Below are 12,347 nucleotides of genomic sequence, written 5' to 3'. Positions count from 1 at the left end.
TCTTACATTGGGGAGTGTTCTTCACTGGAGCACACAGAGAAACAGCTTTGGAATCCTGCATATTTTGGTATCAAGTTTCAGGCAGATCTCTCTATCATACATTTGCTATTCCAGCAGGAACACACCATTTATATTAATATAATAGGAATAAATACAAGTCAATAATTCCATTGAGGGCTTCTAGTGACATAATAAACCACGAGAGTAGAGCTTAAGCCTCACTTAAATGGAATTTCCTTGTCTAATATTGCTGCACTACTGCACGTTTGTTCCTTTTTGTGTTAATAACATATGGTTAGAATGTTTCCTTCTGAAACGCTGTCTGTTTACATTCCCTATTCCCCAAAGGTCCCATTCATCCTAATGGGACATTGTAGCCATACTAATAGGACTGAATATCGCCTGTTGCTCTACTGGATTTTTTCAAATACACATTTCATAAATAATAGGATCATACAGTAGATAGAATTAAATACAGAGATATTTGCAAGTGCACTTTCACACACAGACCTTTGTCTATCTTTTAAAAGTGTGACCCTGAAAATGGTCAAATGGATTTATTTGTCTAGCTTTGAGTTATATGTTTTATTCTGCAGTGAGTCTGAATAGCTGAACTGATATTAAATATTTATCTTACCACAGCACCCAGAAGCCCCAAACAGGATAAGGGCCTCTACAAACACACAGATGTGGTCCCTGCACCAATGAGCTTACAATATAAGATGACAAGCAAGATACAAATGGTGGGAGACAAGGAGACAATCGATTATATATACGTTTTGTAATGACATCAATAAATACTATCCTCTTTCCCCAGCTCCCCTTCAGACTAGCCGCTAGGGGTTGGCTGATTTCCTGTGGGCTTCGCAGCAGGAAAAGCCCTGCGGACTATGCTCGATGAAGGTGACACAGTAGGGAGGAATGTGTGAGGAGCAGACAAGTGAGTGGTCAAAGCAGCTGTAGCTGGCAGACCAGACTGGGTCAGGATGCAATGTCACAAGAGACCAGAGCAGAGAAATCAGGACTAGCAGAGTTATGAAGGGCCTTGATGGTCAAGATAAGAAGCTTGAAATTGATACAGGGGGATCCAGCAGAAGGATTCAACTACAGGAGTTACATGGTCAGAGCAATGGGCCAGGACAACAACATGAAGTTAACAAGAAGTTTAAGTTGGTGCAGCAGGATGGCGTGCCTCTTTAAGGGCTAGAGACCAGGGCTCAGCCACACCTGTTTACCGTGGAGAGTTAGAAGGGCTCCTGCAGGGAGTACCCTGAGATCGGCAGAGTCGCCCCCGCCAGGAAGGGCTGGGAGTGGTCTGCTAAAGCAGGGAAGCCCCTGAGATATCCTGAGTTTAGGGGCCTGAAGAGCGAGTCACTGAACTGAAAGCCAGCTCTGAGAAGGAAAGCTGGGGACTCCTCCCCCAAGAGGAGAGAGAGACTGAACTGGGAGTGTGGCCTGAAGGGCCAACGTGTGTCAGGACTAAATAAACTGGACCTCAGAAGAAGAGTGTTCAATTACCTTTGGACCGTGCTGTGGAGTAAGCCCAATATTTGCTACCTTCCTAATTTGGGCAGTACTGTCCCATATCTTTAGAGCATATTATTACTGGCACGTACATGAAATCATCAGGTCACTGTTTTGCAATGCACAAGTCATGCATACGGGGACATCCCCTAATGTTGTACCTTTTCTTCCTAGCATAATCATTAGGATTAAAGACCATGGGCACTGCTGGGGGACATCTCTGCCTTCTATGACTGTAGGATTCATCAGCAAGACCTTCCAGAGCATCGTCCTGGGCCAGAGAACAGCATCCCCAACAGCAGGTGGACCATATTTCCTTTATACGAATAACAGACAGGCAAGTAAAATCAGACCTTGGAGATGGCGTCCTGGCTTAGAGATGAGCCATCAATGCTCTGCAAGTAAAGCCTCCGGGGGAGTTTTTGCAAGGCACCAAGGGCATGTAGGCACAAAACTCCCATGGGCTTTCAATGGGAGTTGGGTGCCTCAGTGCCCTTTTGTGCCTTGGAAGTCTGCTCCTGGTCTCTTGAGACCGAAGAGCAATTGCACTGAGCTGCACAATCCCCCTATTTGTGCATCCCTCAGTCTGACAGAAGCAGGGATCCAGAACTACTCTAAATATGTCCTCCTGCCTTTGCCTCTCCTTTCCTCTCCCCACCTGATCTCTCCCCTTCCTTTACTCGTGTCACCGAATATCCCAGACAGGAAGTGCTCACCAAAACTACAGATGTTAAAAAAAGGCAGGGGGGAGGGGTGGTAATAGATTTCCGCCAGGATGTGCCTGACCTGTTTTTTTCAATTTCAGTAATTAGAAAGGGAGAGGACATGTAGGAATTATTCATAAACTGCAGGAGCTGTGCAGTATACATTTATGTTAAACATGTCAAATCCGATTGAAATCACGCCTGCCAGCACCACACTCCATAAACACACTTTTCTGCAACAATTTCCCAGCTCTCAGCAGCCCATTAATACCTCCTTTAATAGCAATCTACCACAGATTCAAATAAGGGATGCTCCATTGCACTAATTGCTCAGGGTTAGGTGAGCATCATGAATTAAAAAAAAAATGATTTTTTTTAAACCCTTCAGGCTAGTCCTCCAGAAATATTTCATTTCAATCTATATTTTAAGCAGTGATTTAAAAAAAAACCAAAAAAACACTGATGTACTGAAGTCCATACAATTGATAACACTAATAAAGTCTTTCATATAGCAGGGTCACTTGAGGTTGAGATGTTCTCTGACATTTTATCAACATTATATATTTCATGTTTAAAAATAATAAAACATAACAAAATTCTTTAAGTCCTGAATTGGTTTCCCTGGATAGGACTCAGGGCTCTCGGTGGCAACCAATGTGTCTGATATTAAACATTTACATCTAGAATTCATTCATATTTTCATGATTTGAAAATACAGTCAGGCAACAATTGCGGTTTTTTGCTCATTTGTGATGAATCTGAAGTTAATCATGAAAACATGATATATTCTTTGCTCAGAGGCTGAGATTTGAGAATTGTCCTTCTTTGGCACTAAAATTGGAAGAACTAGAACATAAGACAGACAGGTAGGAAGGAACTTCAGGACCACTCATGCTGCATCTCTTGAATGTGCAGAAGCTATTTAATCTTACTACTTTAATGAAAATGAAAAGCAAACAAGCCCAATCCAGGAACAGGAAACATTAGCAATGTGCTTCTAAACCAATAAATAATTGATTTTAAAAAAGCACAAACATTCTGAACTCCTATGAAAAGCTAGTGATTGTTCAGAGCCATTGGCCATGCTCTGGGGTCTGCCATGCATACAAAGCATTTGGACTAGTGAATGCAAAAATGATAGAGCTTTTTTGTGCAATGTAATGAAAACCCATTTGTAATTTCATTGTGGCCCATTTTATGATTTTGCTTTTTGCCAAAACTTCTAGAAATGGCTGGATTCACATCGAAATATGCAAAAATTCTAAATTTTAATTTGAAAACTGATCATTATGCACAAAAGGTGGTTTTTTTTGGCGGGGGGGAGAATGTTACTTGAACATAGAACATTTTTATTCAAGAATAATTTGTTCAATTTACGAATTTAAAAAAAAGAAAATTTCACAGACTTGTTTTGAAACTGGAAAATTGTTATAAATTTGCAATGAAACAGGGAAACCTAAAGTGCTGAGTCTTTTCCATTTCATCGCAAATATCTTACAAAAGTTTCATTCTGGCACACCCCCTCCTTTCTCAATCACTGTGGATAACACTACCATACCGTCTGTCACTCAGGCGTGAAACGTCGGCATCATCTCCTCTAGGTCGCATCGTCTCCTCTAGGTCTTCACATTTAGGCTGTATCTAAATCTTGCTGATTCTAAGCTACCGCCCCTTCCTATCTATTCATACAGCTACAAAATCTCATCCAAGCGGTCATTATATCACATCGATGCAACATCCTTCTCTCTGGCCTTGAGAATGCAGTCTTGCTCTGCTCATATCCAGAACACAGCTACGAAGGTCATTTTCCTAGCCCGTTGCTTTGACCATGTCACTCCTCTATTTGCATCCCTCCACTTGCTCCCTCTTCTCTATCGCATCAAACATTAGCTACTTATTTTCAGTTTCAAGGCCCTTCATTACCTGCCCCTACCCAACATATCGTCTCTCACTCGTTATCAAAAGGTGGACGCCTGCCTTGGATCAGATCATGATGTCAGCCTGCCTTGTCCACTTGTTAAATTTTTAAACATGCACCTTCACTCTTTTGCTGCCCCTCATGCTTAGAAGTTCCCTGTAAACATCTGGAAAGCGATGTCCTTATTGTCCTTCAAATCCCTCCTCTAAACCCTCCTTTGCCATGATGCCTTGAAAAGAACTTGACAGTGGTTATGCTGCCAGTGTGCTGAAATCACAGCCTATCATGCTGAACAATATTGTCTCAGCAAAAAGAATGAGGAGTGCTTGTGGCACCTTAGAGACTAACACATTTATTTGGGCATATGGGCTAAAATCCACTTCACCTCTGATGGCGTGGCTGATGTGATTAGGTCCTATGATGGTGTCCCTTGAATAGATATGTGGACAGAGTTGGCAACAGGCTTTGTTGCAATGATAGGTTCCTGGGTTGGTGTCTTTGGTGTGTGGTGTGTGGTTGCTGGTGACTATTTGCTTCAGGTTGGGGGGGCTGTCTGTAAGCGAGGACTGGCCTGTCTCCCAAGATCTGTGAGAGTGAGGGGTCGTCCTTCAGGATAGGTTGTAGATCCTTGATGATGTGCTGGAGAGGTTTTAGTTGGGGGCTGAAGGTGACAGCTAGTGGCGTTCTGTTACTTTCTTTGTTGGGCCTGTCCTGGAGTAGGTGACTTCTGGGTATCCTTCTGGCTCTGTCAATCTGTTTCTTCACTTCAGCAGGTGGGTATTGTCGTTTTAACAACGCTTGATAGAGATCTTGTAGGTGTTTGTCTCTGTCTGAGGGATTGGAGCAAATGCGGTTGTATCTTAGAGCTTGGCTGTAGACAATGGATCCTGTGATGTGGTCTGGATGAAAGCTGGAGGCATGTAGGTAAGTATAGCGGTCCGTAGGTTTCCGGTATAGGGTTGTGTTTATGTGACCATCGCTTATTAGCACTGTAGTGTCCAGGAAGTGGATCTCTTGTGTGGACTGGTCCAGGCTGAGGTTGATGATGGGATGGAAATTGTTGAAATCATGATGGAATTCCTCAAGGGCTTCTTTTCCATGGGTCCAGATGATGATGTCCTCAATGTAGCGTAAGTAGAGTAGGGGCGTTAGGGGACAAGAGGCTGAGGAAGCGTTGTTCTAAGTCAGCCATAAAAATGTTGGCATACTGTGGGGCCATGTGGGTACCCATAGCAGTGCTGCTGACTTGAAGGTATACATTGTCCCCAAATGTGAAATAGTTGTGGGTGAGGACAAAGTCACAAAGTTCAGCCACCAGGTTTGCCGTGACATTATCGGGGATACTGTTTCTGATGGCTTGTAGTCCATCTTTGTGTGGAATGTTGGTGTAGAGGGCTTCTACATCCATAGTGGCCAGGATGGTGTTTTCTGGAAGATCGCCATCCTGAAAAGGTCCACATATCTATTCAAGGGACACCATCATAGGACCTAATCACATCAGCCACGCCATCAGAGGCTCGTTCACCTGCACATCTACCAATGTGATATATGCCATCATGTGCCAGCAATGCCCCTCTGCCATGTACATTGGCCAAACCGGACAGTCTCTACGCAAAAGAATAAATGGACACAAATCAGATGTCAAGAATTATAACATTCAAAAACCAGTCGGAGAACACTTCAACCTCCCTACAGACCTAAAAGTCTCAATTCTCCAACAAAAAAACTTAAAAAACAGACTCCAATGAGAAACTGCAGAACTGGAATTAATTTGAAAACTGGACACCATTAAATTAGGCTTGAATAAAAACTGGGAGTGGATGGATCATTACACAAAGTAAAAACTATTTCCCCATGCTATTTTTTTCCCCTACTGTTACTCACACCTTCTTGTCAACTGTTTGAAATGGGCCATCCAGATTATCACTACAAAAGTTTTTTTTTCCTCCTGCTGATAATAGCCCACCTTAATTGATTACCCTTGTTACAGCTGAGATGGCAACACCCATTTTTTTCAGGTTCTCTGTGTATGTATGTATGTATATATATATATATATATATCTTCCTACTGTATTTTCCACTGCATGCATCTGATGAAGTGGGTTCTAGCCCACGAAAGCTTATGCCCAAATAAATTTGTTAGTCTCTAAGGTGCCACAAGGACTCCTCATTGTTTTTGCTGGTACAGACTAACACGGCTACCCTCGGATTATTGTCTCATTGTTTCCTTGTATTCCCCCATCCATCTGCATCTATCTGTTGTCTCCTGTCTTATACTGAGACTGTAAGCTCACTGGAACAGGGACTGTTTGTACAGTGGCTAGCTCAGTGGGTGCTGTGCATAACTACAGCTCCTAGGTGCTACCGTAATACAAATAAACAAACAACAACATCAGGAACAGAAGCAGAGTCTCTTGACTTTCAGTCTAAAGCCCTGTTCACATGAGTGCTTGAACCTGCATTTCCTCCTTGCCCTGATCTTCCATTGTCTTCAAGGGGATTCTGGAAGCAGAATGGACTCAATTGTAAAATTACAATTGCTCTGTACACCTACAGAGACAAGGTGGGCGAGGCAATATCTTTTACTGGACCAACTTCTGTTGCTGAGAGGAACAAGCTTTCGAGCCACACAGAGCTCACTCACCTTGTCCCGCTAATATCCTGGGACAACATGGCTACAATCACATTGCTACACTGCTCCAGTAAGAAAAGGTTTCGGTGTTTCTCTGGTTTGAAATAATGTGAGGTATTTTTATTACATGTCAGAAATTAGGGCCCCAGTTCAACAAAGCACTTAAGCATGTGCTTAAATCCCACTAAACTCAGTGTCCCTGACCTTGCTACAGTCTCTGGCCAGGGCAAGCCCAGTGCACCATTGACTTTGTGGGGCTCTGTGGAAGCGCAGCGACCTGCCTATGTGGAGTCAGTTATAGCAGTGAGGCCTAACACAGTATAGTTTATTTCCCTTTAGAGAATTTTTACACTAAGCAAAGCTTTGAGGTGCTATAAATTGGTTTTAGTATTTCTTGTTTACATGGCACTTACACCAAAGATGGGCTAGGAATTTCACAGGAAAATGATAATACAAGGAGCCTGCCTTAAAAATCCAAGTCCAACATTTAGATTTTGTGGGTGAAAAAAAAGTTTTACAAAACTAAGAAATTATGTGAAAAATTTAAAACATATAACTGAAAACAATCTGAAAATTTAAACTTTCTCCTGCAGTGCTACTAATACCAATGGGCCAGCACTGTGAGATAATTTGGAATACATTAACATTTACAAATAGTTCAAATAGTCCTTTCAATGTGCTTCCCTTGCATTTGTTGACACTGAATTTCATTCATCTTCAATCTTGCTGCCCATTCACCCAGGTTGATGATGATGAATTATTTGTATTGTGGTCGTGTTTGGGGGCTCCAACCAGTGGGCAGGGTCCCCTTGTACTACTCTCTGTACAAATACTTAGCAAAAGGATGGTCCCTGCCCCACAGAGCTTACAGTTTAAGTAGGTCTCTTCTGAAGTTCCTCACACAGTCTTCTCTAGCCTACATAACTTTCTGTCACCAGCACGTTTGCCACCTGACCCTTGGCCCCATTCTCCTGTTATCAATAAATCAGACAACACTGTCTTATTATGGAACTTGGGAGCACTCCACTGTTAACCTTTTGCCATGGTGAAAACTAAACGTTTATTTCTTCTTTTTGTTGTATCTTAGTCAGTTTCTAATCCATGCCAGACTTTTACCTCTCTCCCTGGAGATATGCAGCCTCGCAGGAGGAGCTTTGGAAAAGGATTGTCGTCAGTTGGGTCTCCTTCATGCACCATTTTGTTCAAGCTGAGGGAGACGAAGGAGGAGGACTGCGTAGAACGGATTGACAAACATTTCTGCATGCTCGTTGAGGCTTGTCTAGACTTGGAAAATGAGTCGTAACATGTTAAAACAAAACCTATTTTCCCAGTCTTGACGTGCTCTTTGGAATCAAAACTCTTCCTGGAGGTGAAAGCAGAGATTGTAATGCCCAACCCCGGTAAGGCTGTATGCACTGCAGAGACCTGCGGCCTTCAGCTGTGGTTCATTGAGAAGCAGCTGTAATCAGGATGGGAACTATACTGGAGATGGTAACCTGCGGAAGAGCTATGTGCTCTCTCTCTGTGCTGGCCACGAAAGACAGAGTCAATGGGGCCAAACATCTGTGTTTCTGTCTAGATACCTTGCGGAAGGGGAACATTTTAGATAGGCAGCATAAACAACCCTAAGGGGGAATTGCTGAGTTCCTCTCTCTTTGCCAGGAAAGAGCGCCAGAACTCCTCAGACTTGGATGCTGGGAAATGAGAATCCCTCTTAATTCCCCTACCTGCAAGTAAACAGAACTGGTCAGCACAACCATGCTGCCAAGGGGAACTGCTACCTGCCTGCTAAGAGGACAAACCTGAAATTGTTTTCTGCCCCAAGGCAAAAAGGATTTAAAAAAAAAAAAGTTTCTTTAGTGGGTCAGTGACCCTATTCCCGGGAGTGGCAGTGACCCTCAAACCGCTTATTTCTCCATTTCTAATGAGCAGGGATTTTCCAAAGAGAGACATTTTTCACTTCTCACAAGCAAAAACATGGTGTATTTTCAATTGCGTTGTCAAAATTTTGTACAACTCTAGCAAAAAGTAAAAAAGGAGTAAGTCTAGATAATACCTTGTCCTGCCATGAGTGCCGGGGACTGGACTAGATGATCTCTTGAGGTCCCTTCCAGTCCTACGATTCTGTGATTCTATGGAATAGCCAGATTGCAGGCTCTTCGGGGCAAGGGGAGTCTCACAGTTATGTTTGCACAGTGCACGTCTACACTGCGATAAAGATCCACAACACAGCTGCGGCTGGCCCGAGTCAGCTGACGGGCTCACAGGGCTCAGGCGGTGGGGCTATAAAACTGCAGTGTAGCTGTTGGGCTCAGGCTGCAGCCCGAGCTCTGGGACCCCATGCGGGGGGAGAGGCTCAGAGCCTGGACTCCAGCCTGAGCCTGAACATCTGCTCTACAATTTTATAGCCCCACAGCCCGAGCCCTGTGAGCCCGTCAGCTGACTCGGGCCAGCCGCGGGGCTTTTACTGCAGTGTAGATGTGCCCGGGTGACACTGCAATACAAATAGCAAATGGTGAGAAAACAAACTAACCTTCTATCAGTCTCACTAACAAAGTGTTAGTAATAGGAGAGCTGTGAGCATGACTTTTCATTCCATCTGGATGGTGTCACCTGAATAGACCTTTTAAGCAAAGCAACAGTTTGTTCTGCCTGTAACTTTCTGCTTCCCCGCCCCCCATGTCTTTCCTGCTAATTTGCAGAATGACCACATAACTCAGGACTTGTCATTTTCGTGACCTCCTTTCCCATCATGCCATGTCTCTAGAAAACACTTTGGGATAGGGATTCTCTCATAACTGTTTGTAAAGCCTAGCACACTTTTGGGCACTGAATTAGTAACTTCAGGCAGGAGGAGGAGGCTGGAAGGGGACACATTTTCAATAAAAACATGAACTAACGAGGAAGGATAATAGATGGAAGTTGAAATATCTGTTAGAAAATTTTATGGAGTTTGTAAGTCCCTCTTCAAATAAAATCAAACGGAAGAAATATGAAGGCCCAGATTTACAGAGCTGAACAAGGCATCAGCTGAAGTGCCCTTACAAGCCACGCGGACCATCTATCTATCCTCAAGGCTAGCTGGACTTGGGTAGAAATGGAAGCAAAACCCACCTGTCCATTTGTTCTGGTCCTTGTCATTGCCACTCTCTTGCTCTTTAGTAGGCTCTTCTGGATCAGCCGGTGTCTCATTCAGCCCTTCCACATCTTCAACCGACTCTTCTAAAATGTAAGAAGCAAAGGGGAAAAAAATAAAAGCAGAAGTAGAGAAAGGAGTGAGTCTCTTGCTCATCAAAGAGTTCACTCAGCAGCAGCTAATTTTGTGGTGTATGTATAAAACCTGGCTTCTAATGGTTCTGATTCCCCTCTCCCAGGACTGCTTTGTGATAGGAACTGCCCAAAGGACCTGGCTAAACTGACAGATGATGGGTTGAGTTCCTTCACATTCATGAACTGGGATTGCTTGGTTATTTTCCGTGGTGTCTGGGGGTCCTCAGAACCTACAGTGCTAGTAGTTTCTTGCATGGTCAGTTCAAGCTACTCTGCTGAGGACCAATCTCAGATCGATTTCCACCTCCCCACATTTCAGACTGCAAGCACCGAACTGTTTGGGACATTTCAAGAAACAAACACACTTAGTCTCAAGGCTAATGTAATTTCAATAGAGCTCAAACCAAGACCAGTGAAATTCTAGAAACAGGAAAAGGAGTGCTGTCGTCACTGCTTCACTTTCCAGGGATGTCCTGTTTTCCTTAACTGGGAAGATTCTTTGTCTGGCAGACAGCACTGTGTACCCATGACACACCGGGCAGAATTTACTTGGAAGTTTCAACATTTCCAGTCCTGGATGTGGCTGGAACTTTTCTGCCAACATATCCCACAAGATCCACTACGGTGGGAACTACCCACACTTACCCAATACTAATCACCACAGAGAAAAACAGATAAGGACGATTTCCAGGAACAGTCACTTCTCTAGGCAACAGGCTGCAGCACTTCACAAGGTGAAAAGAAACCTGCTGCCTGAGTGAAGGAGAAATTTAAGAAAAACAAGAGTCCTTGGGGAAACGTACCATTTGGGGAAGTGAACTGAGGACGCTGCCCCTCCTATGCAGTTCACAACCACTGACAAAATTCCAGCAGGTCATTTACTAGCCAACAATGACCTCCAAGTCTAAAGAGAATTCCTTTTAAGTTGTACAACCCTCTCCTCTCCACGCACATATAAGCCGAGAAGAGGAAATTCCTGAAACAAACTGGAGGATATGGAAATACATGCACCATCTTTTCTAGGTCCAGCCATGCTTGGCCATCTTGCTTTTATTTATTCAGACTTTCAACAAGATTGTCCAACAACTGGATCATAAAGTTAGTCTTGAAATGGTGAAATATTTCTTAAAGCAACACAGTTCAATTAGTTTCTAGCCAAGCTCCCTTGTTCTCTACAAACATACTTACCTGCCCTTTAAATACACATACACAGTCCATCAGATACTATGGTGATGGGAGCCATAAAAGCAGGTATTAATCCATCAAGAGAACTCTAAGCACTGACAGGCCCACGTTGAATATGGAAGAACTGGCACTTCAGACATGCACAACTTTATCAGAAACTGTCCCCAGCTCACAGAACCCAAACAAGCTAGTGAGAAATGGCAACCTTTCCAAGGGCTTTAGCAAAGAGGAACAGACTCACTAAGGCTTTGTCTACACTACACATCTTTTAGTAACACGGCCGTGTCAACACAACCCTGTCGCTAAAAGTCAGGCAGTGTAGCTGCTGTTTGTTGGCATTTTTGCTGACAAAATACTTCCACCCCCACGGAGCGGAGTTCACATTGTTGACAGGCAAGCGCTCCTGCTGACAATGCGCTGTTTATACTGACACTTGCTGTGGCAAAACTTGTGTCTTTTGGGGGGGGGGGGGGGCACAAGGGGGGGTTGCACCTCTGAGTGACAAACACGAACAATTAGTTTGCAGCAAGCTGGAGTGTGAAGCTTGCTGCAGACTAGCTGTCTGTATGGACCCTACTGATGCACATTAGCAGTTCATTAATGTGCTTTGATCTAGTCCTCTTTGACCCAGCAGGGTTCACAAGAACACTTGGCCTGTGGCAGGCTATGCAGGGCAGATTCACTTCCTTGTTTGTGGTGAACTAAATGTTCATGTAGACAAGCTTTACCACCAATAGAAAAGGGAATGATCTGTGACACTGGATTGAGAGGATAAGCGAATATGCTTTTTTTTGCATTTCTAACAATTTATTTTTTCCAGGCAATCAAAAAAGAGTGAATATTGGCAGGACTATTAGGTTCATTAAGGAGGAATTCTACCATCTCATGGATGAGTTCACAGCACCACCTCTGGTAAAAGGTGGGTCAGTCACTAGGGCCTGAGGATCACTCACCCTGTAAACTGAAGGTTACCACCAGGGAAACGAGCCACCGTCCACGCAATATAAGCTTACAGGAATGGAATGGCTCAGGTGCAGCTTTCACCAGCTCTATCAGGAGTACATTAGTAGCCACTGGCAAAGGGGGCTTTTTAACAAGGGATTTCAAAATTGAC

At 43.7% G+C, this 12,347-nt stretch overlaps 1 protein-coding gene across 1 annotated transcript in view; it reads right to left on the bottom strand.

Annotated features, from left to right (window-relative positions):
• Positions 1-12,347, bottom strand: part of LOC113409383 (zinc finger homeobox protein 3) — a 175,676-nt gene that overhangs the window by 37,564 nt on the left and 125,765 nt on the right. The window contains exon 4 of the mRNA XM_026663222.2: positions 9,893-10,000. Within this exon, the coding sequence (XP_026519007.1) occupies positions 9,893-10,000 (108 nt within the window). The remainder of the gene's footprint in view (positions 1-9,892; positions 10,001-12,347) is intronic.

This window comes from Terrapene carolina, unplaced genomic scaffold (genome assembly GCF_002925995.2).
Source record: "Terrapene carolina triunguis isolate 2854851 unplaced genomic scaffold, T_m_triunguis-2.0 Scaffold32922, whole genome shotgun sequence".
NCBI classification, from domain to species: Eukaryota; Metazoa; Chordata; order Testudines; family Emydidae; genus Terrapene; species Terrapene triunguis.
Note: the sequence above shows the minus strand (reverse complement) of the source record. Positions and strands in the feature narration are given on the sequence as shown.